We start from the raw sequence: 15214 nt of genomic DNA on the forward strand, positions 1-15214 counted from the left end.
CTTGCCAGAAGAATTTGTTAAGGCAAAAATTTCAACTGACTTGCTTAAGTTCACACATAGCCAAACAGTAGAAGTACAAGAGCTGTATATAGGCCTCCTGGCCCCAAACCTGTGCTCTTTCTATTGGACTCCCCTCTGAAGCCTTGTTTGTTGTTATTAAAACGTATTCATAATTTTAACTCCACTTACTGCTTATTTACCACTAGTTCTGAATATGGGTGGCCTAAATTTTATGCTCATTAAATAAAATCCTCCTATGTATAAGTGTGGTATCATCTCCAGGTGCACCAATAAATTTACATTTTACTATCTGCATTTTGAAGGTCTTTTAATGAATCTTGTATTACTTTGATGTGAGTAAACCTCATGACTCAGGTTGCTATACCTATATAGCATAATGCCCATTTTTCATCGTTTTTCTAGGATGTTTTAGTTATTAGTCAATACTCTTTGAGTTGCAAGTGAGAAAACCAACTCAAGGTGTGCCTGGCTGTCTCAGTCCAGTGCCTGCGTTAATAGGAATGAGTGAATAAGAAGGGCTTATGTGAGCAGCCTGGTTACATGTCCATCCATTAATTCAGTTGTGCAGGGCGAGGTATTGTGACTGTCACCCCAAGCAGAATGACTTGGCTCCAAAGGAAGGGCCAAAGAGAATATTAATGGGAAGGCAAGCCGTGTAGTTGAAAATGGCAGATAGCCGCCATGAATATGGTTCTTGTGTTTAAATTATACTTCTTTTTTTTTTAATGTTTATTTATTTTTGAGAGAGAGAGAGAGCACGAGTGGGGGAGGGGCAGAGAGAGAGGGAGACACAGAATCTGAAGCAGGCTCCAGGCTCTGAGCTGTCAGCACAGAGCCTGGTGCGGGGCTCAAACCCACAAACCGTGAGATCATGACCTGAGCCAAAGTCAGACACCTAACCGACTGAGCCACCCAGGCGCCCCTAACTTATACTTCTAATTAGACATTTTGGTCTTGACCAGATATAAAAGAGATAATTTAAAAGGCCTAGGTGGGTATTTTGTGGAAGATGACATTCATGCTTTGTAGTAGTTATTGTTGTATGTTTGGTTGTTTCTGCTTGTTTGTATGGGAGCAGCATAATCGAAGGATGGGTTTAGGGTTTATTTCCAAGCCCTGCTTGTCATATGGTAGTGCTTTCCCAACTTGTTTGCTAATGTCCTGTGAAAGCCCAGGAAAGTGAATTAAACAACCAGGGGCTTAGGGAGGCAAGCAAACATCACATTTATTTGAGGACTCTTATGTTTTATCGAAAACATTCATCCATATTTTGTAATATACTCCATAATTTTCTCATTTAAGTTTAATAAAAGATAATACATTTAAAATACTAAACTAAACTGCTATCCTAGGAAGATGTACTGTCTTCCTTTGATTTTGAATAAATAGTGCAGGGTGAGAAAAATGGGCTTTTGGAATACTTTTGGCTAAAATCAGGGTTTTTAACATTTTGTCCCACCCTTTGGAGAATTTAGGCATTGGGCATTAGCTATTCCTTGGGTACATTGAAAGGTCTCAACTAAGAGCACAGCTTGGTGCTCTACTACTTAATGTTATTTGATACAAGTTTGGCTAACTCATAGTACTGGTATGAGATTTAAATGAAATAATTCATGGACAATTGTTTGGAATGTGAAAAATACTTTTAACTGTTATCATTAACTTAGCTATTTACCTCTTTTCATTATCTCTACTTTTCAAGTTTGTATTTTGCTGTGTTCTTTCTCAAATGAGTGCAATTAGATCATTTAGCTTCTCTAATGAGTTTCCTTTAACATTAGGCAGTTAACTAGAGAATGTATGTGCATACATACGTGTGTGTGCGCGCACACATAAAGATGTGCATTGATCACATGCACATGCAGATTGGTACCAAAGATGAGGGAGTGCTATATTCATAATCGATGTATTTTCTCTTTCTTAAAAGGAATTATGGCTCATCCCTTTTTGCCCAGTGTGAAGCAGTGGAAAACAGCTGTCAGCAGGTTCTGTGGCTGTATGGAGAGGATAATCAGATAACTGAAGTTGGAACCATGAATCTTTTTCTTTACTGGATAAATGAAGATGGAGGTAATTCGCTCAGATTTCAGCTCTTTGTTCTTTGTCAGTCATTTTTAATAGGGCTGGAAGGAAAAGAACTAGGACCTTGGAACAAGGAATAAGTAGCACAGGTCCAAAGGCTAAGGACCACTGTGCTTTGTTGTTCAAGTAGAAATGAGTTTAAATTTACAGAATTTATAAAGGTTTTGGTTTCGGGTTTTGGCTCTAGATGTGCTTATCATTGAGATGCCAACTTAAGGAATTTAAATCCCCATGATTTGAAGATTCGTAGCCTTATCCCCTCTGCCATCTTCTTAACAGCTTTTCTATCTGAAATCCCCTGCATTTGGAGATAGGTCTCAGATCAGTTCACCGTATACTATATGTATAAAATGTAATAACAAGCATCATCTACTGATTCTACTGATATGAGATTTAGTGTATTCTCTTGCCAGAAGTCTTTTAACAACTGATGCCCTTTCTACATATTTTGATAATATATCAGGAGCCTTCCAGATTTACTCTGGAGCTCAATTTGATTAAAACACACTATTTTTATGGACAAATTCGTCCCTTTTAGGATTGTACTTAGATTCTGGTTCATTCAAGACTGTTAATAGGTATCTACTATAAAAACCAGTTATTTCTATATTACCTAAAATATCCTAAATGCTCATTATCTTTCTTTTCTGTTTTTTTTTTAATTAGTTGGCAGAAACCATAGAGGTTTAGTGAAGCATTGGCAATGTCGATGGTATTGGATTAAATGGCCAATCATGGGGAAAAATACAGATAAAGGCATTTATTTCCATTAGAATTTTAATAGTCACAAAAAATTTTAACTATCTTTTTAGGCTTGTTTATGTTCTTATGCTGTTCATTTCACAGTACTGAGTATAGAGACTAGAAAAAGTTCCCAAACACTTATAAAGTCTGAGTGTTCATTTCAATTAAAATTTTAAGTAAAATTTTTATTTTGAGGTAGCTACAGTAACTTCTCTTGCTCTTTTGTTTTTTGGCTACTAATGTTGGAAAATGGTGATTCACATGTGGCTGACTTCAGAGCTATGCACTAATTTGAGCATTAGTTGTAGAAACTAGTAAGATGAGCCTTATATTCCAGTCAGAGGTAGAATAAATAGAAGGTATGGTGAGTACACCTTGTCCTGGGGTTGACCATTGGTAATCCTTGGCATCTGAAAAGCCAGATACAGGTCATGCTGATTCTTCCATTCCTGTTGTTTATACTTGGCACTATTTAAAAATAAAATTTATACTGGAATATTCGTGATTTCCAAATCTGAGTCATTGCCTATGACCTACCTCAAAAGCTATGCTTGAAAGATGACAGTCAATGTTGCACTCTGTATTTAGGAGATAATAGGTTGATTCAACTCATTCTTTGCACCGTCTGCCCACTCCAACGCCCTTGCCCCCCCACCCCCAAAAGAAAACCACACAACCCTAAACAAAAACAGTTACATCATACAGAAGTGGTACCATCATTATTTATGGATGGGAGATGTCAAGATTTAAGTACAGTTTGAATCAGAGCTCCATGATTTAACCAAGAACACAAGAAACTTGTCCTGGTGAAAAATTACTTCTTATCCAAACAATAATCATGAGCCATTTCCGCCATGGCTTTTAAAGGTCAGAACGGAAATGAGTGAATTTGTCTTCTGACTCTTACAAAATATACAAGACCTTAAGAGTTGCTATTCACATTATGGTTGCCTGAGATAGCTTTAGTCCATCTTGAGGGTGTTCACCTAACATATCAAATAAAATTTGAAGTAAGGGGACAAGAGATGGAATAAATGTTTGGACAGTACCATGAGAGAAGTCAGTAGAATGTAAGGAATAACCTTTAGGCTAAAAACAAAAGAAGACGTTGAAAGAACTCTACTCTAACTTCACCATGTGGCTTTAGGAAAATACAAAGAATAATGAGTTGAAAATCAACAAAATACTGATTTTCACAAACTTTGCCTATTGGAGGTATGAGTAGAACTCTTTTAGGAAAAACCTACCTTCTTTCTATGAGCCCCCACACTCACTGCCCCTTTGGGACATGATGGCTGCTGCAGAAAGGTATATAAAATAGATAATCTGTGTTCACAGCACAGTGCTGTGCACAATAACTATCTGTGGCAGTTGGCCTCTAACCCATGTGGTTTTGGCTCTAGTAACAGCAACCCTGGTGTTAAGATCACATAGCAGCGATTCTCTGTTTTACTGTGTTGGTGAGTAATTTAACATACACATTTGCTATTCACTGTTGGGACAAACAGTTTTATCTCGCACTGGACTTTGGGGCTGTCCTGAGAATAAGACCCAGTTGTGTGGTTGAGTTTAGAGTTAGTCTGGGAGAACGATCATGACAGTGAATGTTGATGTCGCTCAGTCTGCTCAGGCCCCATGAGCCTTCTCAGACATCAGGCATTTACAGACTTTGGAACATTCTTCCCTGGGATGTGGGCGTGGCTTGCTCTGTCACTGCTTTCAAGTCTTTGCCCACTTACCCCATTCTCAGTTAAGGCTTTCCTCGAGCATCGTAATCAATTGCAAACTCCCTCCCCCCTGACCCCTAGCATTCCTCATTATCTTCCCTCTTTTTTTTTTTCCTTTTTTTCTCCATAGTCTAACATACTATTTAACATAATAATTGTTCTCTACCTGTTAGAAAGTAAACAGGAATTATATCAGTTTTGTTCACTGCTTTATTCATAGTGCATAGATAAGCCAACTGCACACAGTGCCTACCTCGATAATGTATATTTGTTGAGTAGATAATAATTGTGTGTGCTTGGGCACTCATACAAACCCACATTCCCAGTTTTTATTAGAAATTGACTTTGGGATGTCACAGATGACTCCTGCCGTTATTGCTTCTAAATTCTTCAACTCCTAAAAATGATTTCTTTGTCAAAAACAAGTTGTGTTTGTAGGCTCTGTTTTCCTCATGTTGGGCAATCTGGAGCTAGTTCTGGCTCTTGTAAGCATGTTTGTGGTTGCAGAGGAAAATGAATATTTCTCACCCAAATGTTGTCATGTCATCATCTCTGTCTGGCAACCCGAGAAACAGATGTTCTGTGTCTTGACCTTAGGCTAGTGGTTACAGTTTTGGGTGTTAAGTATATTTCACAGAACTACACTTGCACATGCGAGGCCGCTGTTTTTATTTAACTTGATATAGCCTTAGAGCTCAGCAAGCTTTAGGGAAGGTCCAGTTTGGAGGCACTGGAAGTATGTTTGTCTATATGTGTGGGGTATATGTGTGCACATACACACACACACACACACACACACACACACACAGAAATCCCTACACTTATGTATCCAGCCAGCTAGCTATTGCAAAGCACAGGTTTATTTTGAGATCAACACTTCTAAACATGACAAAGAGTAGCCCTAAGAACATTGCCAAGAACAAATTTTCTTCTTTCCAGAAAGCGGTTTTCAGCAGATGATTTTTAGAAACAAACTTGAAAAAAATCATACTGCTGTCTCCTAGCAAAGAGGATTATTCATTTATTTATTTTTTTTATTCAGAAACACTTATTACATACCACCCTAGGCCAGGCACAATGCCAAGTTTTAGGGACACAGGAATGCATATAGAGTTTTGGTCTTTCAGACAGCTTGCTTTCTGGGGATGTCTGATGTAACCACAGTGGAGCAGGTGAACCCAGACCACAGTATATGAAAAGAAAGGACAGTGGTCTCAGTGTTGGGCCACTTAAGTTGTGATCCTGACTGTCCCCCAGTGTTACCAGTCTTGCAAGTCATTTATGTTTACAGAGCCTCTGTTTTTTTGTTTTTTGTTTTCTGTTTTTCTGTAAAATAAGGATTGTATGAGGTGACTTCTGAAGTCCTTCTTCAGAAGGTTCGAGCCCCACGTTGGGTGTAGAGATTAAAAATAAAATCTTTTTTTTTTTTTTTTAACGTTTATTTATTTTTGGGACAGAGAGAGACAGAGCATGAACGGGGGGAGGGGCAGAAAGAGAGGGAGACACAGAATCGGAAACAGGCTCCAGGCTCTGAGCCATCAGCCCAGAGCCTGACGCGGGGCTCGAACTCACGGACCGCGAGATCGTGACCTGGCTGAAGTCGGACGCTTAACCGACTGCGCCACCCAGGCGCCCCTAAAAATAAAATCTTTAAAGAAAATAAAAATAAAAAATAAAATGGTTGGGGGGAACTTAAAGATACCAGTGTGATTTCTATAGTTTTTGCTACCTGGTGATCCTCTGAAGCATACCTGGAATATTTCTCTGCAAACACATAAGTAACACATCTGCTACAAGGTTCAACATCTTTTTAAAGTGATTTAAGGTTTAAGTTTCTTACTAGATTTAGATTCTTGGGTGCCAGACGTGGGGAGGAGAAGAGAATGTTGAGTACCAGAGGTTTTTTGTAAGGAGAGCTTGTGTGGTTGTCGGATCACACAGACCATTATAAACAGATCACCATGCCAGCCCTCGTGTCGGTTAGGAATGCATGTGATCACTCTCAAAGATGACCAGTGTCTCACCTTGGCTCTCTGTGAATCACCCATGGAGTTTTGTTTTGGGTTTTGGATTTCTTTTTCTCTTCTTTTTTCTTTATTAGCCACATACATACTCGAGCCCATCCTGAGTCCATTAACATTTGGATCTCAAAGCGTGAAGTCAACATCTCCATATTTGATGTGGATATGCCTCCAGGTTTGAAAATCACTATAAATAGACTTGTCTATGAAGGGCAGTCTGGAAGCAGTGACCAACCTAAATAAGCATACACACTTCTTGAGGATGGGTTTTCCTCCACAGTATTCTTACATGCTTTGGTAATGACCAGTGTTCCTAAGATCTATCTACATGATTCTAATTAGTAGCCACTGTTAATCCTCTAAGGTAAATTTAGCTTCAGAATTTTCCTCTTAGTATTTGTTAGTAGAACATCATCTCAGTTTTTCCTAGTTAAGGATAAATTGAAGATGATTAGATGAGTGACCTGCTTTCTTCTCCTTCTCCTTCTTCCTCTTCTTCTTTGTCTCCTTCTTCCTCTCCTCTCCCTCCTCTTCTTCTTCTTCCTCTTCCTCTTCTTCTTCTTTTATTTTTTTAATGAAGATCTACCTGAAGTGTGAATCAATTTGGGAAGGTAGACAAGGCAGAACAGTAACATCATCTTCATGTTTATTACTAGCAAAGTTGCCAGAAACAGTTTTTTAAAAAATGGTTGTTGATATAAGGCTAATGTAGTTAAAGTTTGAAAATATTCCAATTTCTACTTGACAGAAGAAGAACTGGCAACTCCTCCGCTAGATGGCATCATTCTTCCAGGAGTGACGAGGCAGAGCATTCTGGACCTGGCACGCAAGTGGGTGGGTGCCTTTCACGTGAACCACTTTAGAAGCATGAAACAAAAAGTCATCAAAATGAGCCCGGCTTAGTTCCATCCAGTGTTATCTAATCTTTAAATCTTAACTTGAGTGGAAAGAACTCTTCTAGAAGGACTGTCTCAGTAAGGCCAATATAGAAGTATTGTTTATAGGAAGGGCAGAGAGAAAACAGTTTGGCAAGTTATCCTAGTGAAGCAGTATTCTAGTGCTAATCACAAGCTCTGTAGCAGGTGTCTCCTACCAACTCACCTGGTTTATACTTCATGTGCTTCCATTTCACCAGGCCTGAACTTTTCCAATCTAAGTGTGTTGTTTCCCATTCCAATAATTTATAGTTCTTCCCTTCCTCTATTTATTCCAGTGTAACCATGCTAGTCACAGAAATTAAAGAATTTTACTGACATAAATGTTTACTAACATAACTTTATTAGTTTGGCTGCCTATTTTCTCCCTCCTTCCTGCCCCCTGTCCTCCCCAATTCACATACATGCTTATTTTAAAGTCAAAACACTCAAGCAAATGTAGTTGTTTTCAGTAGAGTTTCTGATCTGTGTGACACAGGCAAGCATGTTAAACCATTTGGTATTGAAATGACATTTATAACATACTCAAGATGAATATTGGATGAGTTGGTTATCTGGCAAAGGTTCTTGGATGGAACTTTTGACCCATGTGTTAAAATGGTCTCCACGGGACATGAGAAGACTTTGAGCATACTGTGGTCAAACAGTATTAATAGGACAAATGTTTAGAAATGCACATATTACCTAGGAGAGTGCTAGCATACTTTCTCTGGAAAAAGCTTTGGAAATAAAGGAAATGTGCTATAAATAATTCTACAAAACCCTGAAGTAGACAAGACCCAACTGCCACATGCTGGCTGGCACATTGGGCATGACATTTACAAACTGTTGGTATAATTTCAAACAGCTTGCCCTGTCCTAAATATGTTTGCAGTTGGAAAGATGTATTTTCGAAGCTCAGTAATTTTTGTTTTATTAAAGAAAAAAATCAACCAAGTACAGAAGGTTTGATGACAAGTTGCAAGTGGAAATGCTTTCCCACACTAATGATTTGCTAGCATGAAATTAGTTATTATGGAGGAAGTTTTTCCTTGACTCCTTAGCTGTAATTTATTTTAAAAGCTATTTTAAAACAGTGAGACATAAATGCCAAGAGGCATGTGGGGGGTTACCATTACTTGCCAGACAGGGGAAATTGTCCAAAGATAAGTAAGGGTGAGCAGAGGAAAAACAATTCTGTTTATTTACAAGAGATTTTTTTTTTTTTTTCCAGAACACAGAGCTCATCTCATTTTCAGTTAACTTGGCTGATTTTCTGGAATTTATTTATTTATTTATTTACCTTTGAACAACATAATTGAAATTCCAGACTGAGATAAACTGAAACTTGCAAAGAGCCATATTTTCTGTTGTAGACCTATTTTCCGACTCTCCCAAATCATACTTACGGCATGATGCCTTCTTCTAATATTTTGAATCTTGCCAAGGGCTCTGAATTTCATTTTTATCTATTGTGGATCTGTAAGTTTTAAAAAATACTCTTCTTAAAAAAAATTAAGGTCAACAAAGGATGGATAAATACTTTTTTAATAAGTTTGAGACAAACTTTGAACCTTAACCACTAACATAAAAGAATGAGAATTAATACAGATTAAAGAATGAGTTTCAAAAGATCATTTATTTAAGCAGATAGTTTAAAAGCATCAGCTTCCCCCCCCCCCCAATTTCCTATCTTTGAGCAAATAAAATGTTGAAATAGTTCAGCAGAGTTGATGAGGTTATGCCAGTAATTCTGTGATGAAACTCAACCCAATAGGATACTAAAGAGGAGCAAGGGGATTTCTGCTGTAAAGACAACTGAATCAGTGAATTGAGGAAAAAAAGGAATATCCCATGCAATTTCTCGAAGTCCAAATATACTTTCAGTGTTTTAAAATAATGAAATAGTTCAGATAGTTAAACTCAGTCTATGTTTTCACTCCATAGAAGACCTAGTAGAGAGTGGAGGAAATTTAGAGCCAGTCAGATCACACCTGAGTTCAAATTCAGTTTCTGCCGTTTACTAGCTATGTGGATTTAGACATGTCGCTTAGCCTCCCTTTGAACCTTAATTTCTTCATCCGTATAATGGGGATGATAATACCCACCTTAAAAATGAGAGTAGGAGGCATGCAATGGGTGCTGAATAAATAATTATTAATATTATCTAAGAATATGTTCTCTTTTGTGGTAAATAGGGTTCAAGACACTGTTAACATAGAACACACATTAAGTAGCACAGCAAGTGCCTTATCTTGTGAGACTTTAGGCATGGCAACAAATAAAAGGCCAAAAAAGCTGGCATGCATTAAAATATACCCCGTATTTTATAGTGATGGTGTTACGTTATACTCTGATCGTCTTACTCTGATCATCTCGTTTAGCGATGCTGTGACCTTGGAGTAGATTGCTTAACACCTCAGCATGTTTACCAGTAAGGTAGTGGTGCTCTCTTCAGCTTTCCCTCAGAGGATGATTCTCACATGATTTGAGTTCAGAGTGTCAGGTTGAAAGGTTAAGTACGACAGGGCTTATTTTGCATGCCTTTTCCTTGCAAATGTTAATATTTCTATTTTTTATATTCCAAACAGGGTGAATTTAAGGTGTCAGAGAGGTACCTCACCATGGGTGATTTGACAACAGCCCTGGAGGGGAACCGAGTGAGAGAGATGTTTGGCTCGGGTACAGCCTGCGTTGTTTGCCCAGTTTCTGATATACTGTACAAGGGTGAGGTAAGAGACAATCTCTTCACCTCCTGTCATTTCCAAGCATTTGCCTATAATTTATTTAATTCTTTAAATGTGTAAATGAAATGGTAGTTGGACCCAAGATGCAAAGGATTTTTTTCTTTAATAACTTGGCAGTTTGTCCCAATGAACCTGTATTACCAAATTACTTACTCTCATCTTTCCAGCAATTTTGTGCAAGCTCCAGTATGGGAGGGAGTCAGTTTTGTCCTTGGAAATGTATCACATCTGTTTTATGTCAATTTAGGGATTGGAGATGTGCCAATAAGCGTCCATTCTTATTTCTTCCTTTTAGCTTGCTAAGAAGGTTCTACAGGTAATTAGATTTCCGTTTCTGGTTTCCAAAAGTACTCCCAAACTATTAGAGTAGTAATGGCAAACAGTTACGGAAAATTCATTTGAATGATTAACTCCTACATTTATTATTATTATTGCTTCTGTTGTTGTTATTACTATTTAAACCACTTTATGAAAAATTTTCATTTGGCTAAGTTGGTACATCAACTAAAATCCTCCAAAAATAATTCAATCATTTGGTTGGAAGAAGTGTTCTCCTCCCAGTGAATTAGTCTGATTTTATATGTGGTATATTTCGACTCTTTGTTAGTTTTGTTGTTGGTGGTAGTGTTTTGTTTTTGTTTTTGTTTTTTTGCTTTCCCCTTTATCACAAAGCTTGGATATTTAACATTGTCGTCTAACTTTATAGCTTAAAGGCATGTGGGTATTATTCTTAGGATGTGAATTGGCTTGACTTAATCATATTAAATACAAACTTGATTGGTTTTTAAATTGAAAATAGATAAATAAAATAATTATTTTTCCTCTGTTACTTTCCTTTTCTGATTTTAATGGTGGCTACTTCATTGCTTGAGATTTTCGAACTTGCTTGTAAGGAGTGGCTTTTAACATGATTCCATCGACAGATTGATTGTTTCAAGGGAGAATTATTTTACTATGTATCAATACTTTTACTGAGTATAAAGCTACTGTTTTGTGTTTCATTATTGTAGTATCTAGGTAAATGCATTATTGGTCCACTTTTTTAATGAACTAAAGTTGTCATGAAGTCACATTTTTTAAGTACAATCATTTCACCTCTAGAAATAAGTTTATAAAGCTCAACGTTTTTATATTGGTCTTGTCTCACAGGGCATGCAGAGCTAAAGGTACATCTAATTACCCTATTATCCTAAAGAGCATAAGAAGAAAAGAGTGACAGCATGGGCTGTCTACTAAAATCAGACTATCAAAAGCCTGCAAGCCAGCCAGGCAGGAATGGACATGACTCAAGTGGAAATTAGGGGCAGGAAATCTCTCAGCCCCCAGTGTAATGATGCTGTCCAGCACTGTGGACGTTTGACTTGGAACAGACATAGGTTTAGAAGCCTATTTTGTGAAGGCATAGACTTGCTTTCATATACGTCCCTGCAATGACTTGCTTTAATTTGTGGCAAAAGGTTTTCGAGTTCTCATTCCCTGCCAGAAGAATTAGGTAAGGAGGCCAATCATTCATCCTGTAGATTCTCAGAATCCTGAAAGAGGTAGGATTCTTTATGTTTGGCCACTATTTTAGGTAGCCCTAGCTCTTTGGTCTCTGTGGTTCCTCATATCAGTCTGAAGACCAACATATAAACCAGTTGTGCCCTAAAATCAGTTGGTAGGCAAGAAACAAACTATCATTGGCTACTTTGTTTTTATTCAAATTCAGAATAGAAAAAGAGTCTTTGGCATAAGGGGTTGGCATAGCCCTTATGATCAGGTTATCATAGTACCATTCCTTATTTCAGTGGGATTGTCTTAATACAGTAGAATTGCTGAGTGTCTTACTTACTGCATACATGGATATCCTCCAATTATCCTGCCTGTGATATTCTTTCATAGACTGTACACATCCCAACTATGGAGAATGGTCCTAAACTTGCAAGTCGGATCTTGGAAAAATTGACTGATATTCAGGTAAGGGCTTCTTTTTTAAAAAAAGGGCTTCTTTTTATTTCAATCAGAACTAAAACCAAATCATATTTCAGTGGAGAGAAGAGAGTAAACACTGCCATTTGGGGTTAACATATTAAATTTGTAGAATAAAGCACAAAAGGAAAATATTACCTGTGATTCCAACACTGAAATATAACCACTGTTAATTTTTGATCTCTCAAAAATATTTTGTGTTAATATACTTCTTGAAGTATTTTTCTAACAAAATAGTCATATGTGATCTGTTACCTGCTTTTTTTTCATCCAGCAAATCATTTGCTTTTTTGTATCAATAAATAAATTTCTCCATTCCATGTATAAAATTTAATTGAATTCTGTGATTTGATGTACTGTAACTTTTATTTTATTTTATTTTTTTTTTAATTTTTTTTTTCAACGTTTTTATTTATTTTTGGGACAGAGAGAGACAGAGCATGAACGGGGGAGGGGCAGAGAGAGAGGGAGACACAGAATCAGAAACAGGCTCCAGGCTCTGAGCCATCAGCCCAGAGCCTGACGCGGGGCTCGAACTCACGGACCGCGAGATCGTGACCTGGCTGAAGTCGGACGCTTAACCGACTGCGCCACCCAGGCGCCCCTGTACTGTAACTTTTAAAGAATCATTATTATTGAACATTTATGTTGTTGGCAGTTTTTTGTTTTTTGTTGTTTTTTTTTTTTTTTTTTTTAACCTGTTACAAACACTGCAATCTTTGATTATTTCCTTAGGATAAGTTCCTGAGATTGTAACTGTTGGGTCAAAAACAGTGCATACCTATTTTTTTCTACTGCTAACCTTGTTCTGCCTGTTTTTTCCTGAGCAGCAGTTTACAGTGGTGTCTCATCAGACAGTTAAGCATATCTCTAGGCAGGCTTATCAAGTACCACATAATGCTGGGTCATCAATAAAAGGACTGTTCTATAACTTGCAAAACCCTCACACGTTGTTGGACGATTTTGTTGAGCCCAGATATCATGATTGCCAGTCACTGAACATACCCAAGGGGAGCTGAGATTCATACTGAAATGTGAAATAAAGTTTGATAGTTTGAGTGACACCAGATGGTTTAGGTCTTAAAACTATACAAAAAAAAAAAAAAAAAAAAGTTGACAAAACAGCAGTCCCCTCCAGAGCAACTGAGGTCCTGGGATAGTGATAAGAATGGTATTTTTGGAAGACTTAGCAACTTTTATGCAAAATTAATAACATTACAAGATAAGAATGATTGTGGTTTTTGAATCGATGAAATGTTGCTCTTTTCCTCTTCAGTAAAGGCTTTCTATAGAAATCCTTCAACTGGGGCCCCTGGGTGGCTCAGCCAGTTAAGGGTTTGACTCTTGATTTTGGCTCAAGTCATGATCTCATGGTTTGTGAGATTGAACCCCATATCAGGCTCTGTGCTGACAGCATGAGTCTGCATGTGCAGTACAGCCTACTTGGGATTCTCTATTCCCCTTTCTCTGCCTCTCTCTCTTTCTCTCAGAATAAACATTTAAAAAAATTCTGCAAACTAAATAAAGGAATATCTTAATATTAGAAGACATATAATTTATTGAGTCTTCTACTTTTATGCATGAAAACAATTAAAAGTAATTGGAAGAAATTAAATTAATAAGAATATTTGGATGTTTTGGTAATCTAAATTTTTTTTACAGTTGAGTAAATCTGATGAAGGTAATAAGTTATTAGTGTTTTGCACAAATAAGAAACAGAAATGGAATAAAAATATATAATTGGCCAAATTATGAAAGCCTTTATCCAAAACAGAAATTGAAAGATTTTTAAGAGGGGAGGCAGTATTTGCAACAACATGGATGGAACTACAGTGTATTATGCTAAGCAAAATAAGTAGCAGAAAGACAAATGTCGTATGATATCACCCATAAGATAAAAACAGATGGGAGACAGACTATAAGAGATTCTTTTTTTTTTTTTTTTTTTAAGAATTTTAAAGTTTATTTATTTTTGACAGAGCACAAGCAGGGGAGGGGCAGAGAGAGAGGGAGACACAGAATCTGAAGCAGGCTCCAGGCTCTGAGCTGTCAGCACAGAGCCTGACGCGAGGCTCAAACCCACGAACTGTAAGATCGTGACCTGAGCCAAAGTCGGATGAGCCACCGACTGAGCCACCCAGGTGCCCCAAGATTCTTAAATACAGAGAACAAACTGAGGGTTGCTAGAGACATGTTGGATGGGGGGATGGGCTAAATGAGTGATGGGCATTAAGGAAGGCACTTGTTGGGATGAGCACTGAGTGTCATATATAAGTTATGAATTACTAAATTCTATTCCTGAAATCATTATTACACTATATGTTAACTAACTTGGATTTAAACAAAAAGAATAATAAAAAATAAATAAAACTTAAAAATTGGAAGGAAAAGAGGGGAGGTCGTGTTGTTATGGTAATAAGAAAATATCACTTTGGAACCTTTTCTTGAATACATACAGAGGGGAATCCTTCATTTTATCGGACTTAATACACAAAATGAGATCTCAGTACCTCTTGGAGATTATATGAAATAAGAAAATTACCCTTAATTTGATTTGGTTGTAAAGGATTAAAAAAAAAGAAAAAGTCAACTGTATTTGAAAGGGAAAATCAAACTGTATTAAATTTGAATTGGAAGAAAGATCTAAGTAGAGGTGTTTGATGGACATAATCATGAAGCTTTGCCTAAGGCAGGCAAAAGCAGAAATGTTTCCTCTCTCTTGAGATAGTGCCAAAGTATATGCATCAGAACTCTAAGTAAAAGAGAAGCCCAAAGACATATTCCGGGGGGAAGAGGACATGCCATTACAAAAGTTCTCAGAGCATTTTTAAAGTAAGATTATGGATGTAAGATTAGTGAATAAGTGAATGTTTTTGATTAATTCATTCAATAGATATATGTCTTGAGCACAAACAGTGTGCAAGAGACTATTCCAGGTGCTGGTGATTTAATAGTACTAGAAGGGATAAAAAAAAATTGGAGAAGTCAAA

General features: G+C 37.3%; 1 protein-coding gene across 3 annotated transcripts in view; it reads left to right on the plus strand.

The window, feature by feature from the left end:
• The window catches only part of BCAT1 (branched chain amino acid transaminase 1), a 107258-nt gene that overhangs the window by 77623 nt on the left and 14421 nt on the right, over positions 1–15214 (plus strand). For all 3 annotated transcript variants that reach the window (XM_086713841.1, XM_086713839.1, XM_086713842.1), the window contains exons 7-10: positions 1949–2091; positions 7344–7429; positions 10101–10241; positions 12138–12212. In XM_086713841.1, coding sequence (XP_086569967.1) covers positions 1949–2091; positions 7344–7429; positions 10101–10241; positions 12138–12212 — 445 coding nt within the window. The remainder of the gene's footprint in view (positions 1–1948; positions 2092–7343; positions 7430–10100; positions 10242–12137; positions 12213–15214) is intronic.

The sequence above is a fragment of the Puma concolor genome, chromosome B4 (genome assembly GCF_028749965.1).
Source record: "Puma concolor isolate L17-30 chromosome B4, mPumCon1.1.hap2, whole genome shotgun sequence".
In the NCBI taxonomy this organism is placed as follows: domain Eukaryota; kingdom Metazoa; phylum Chordata; class Mammalia; order Carnivora; family Felidae; genus Puma; species Puma concolor.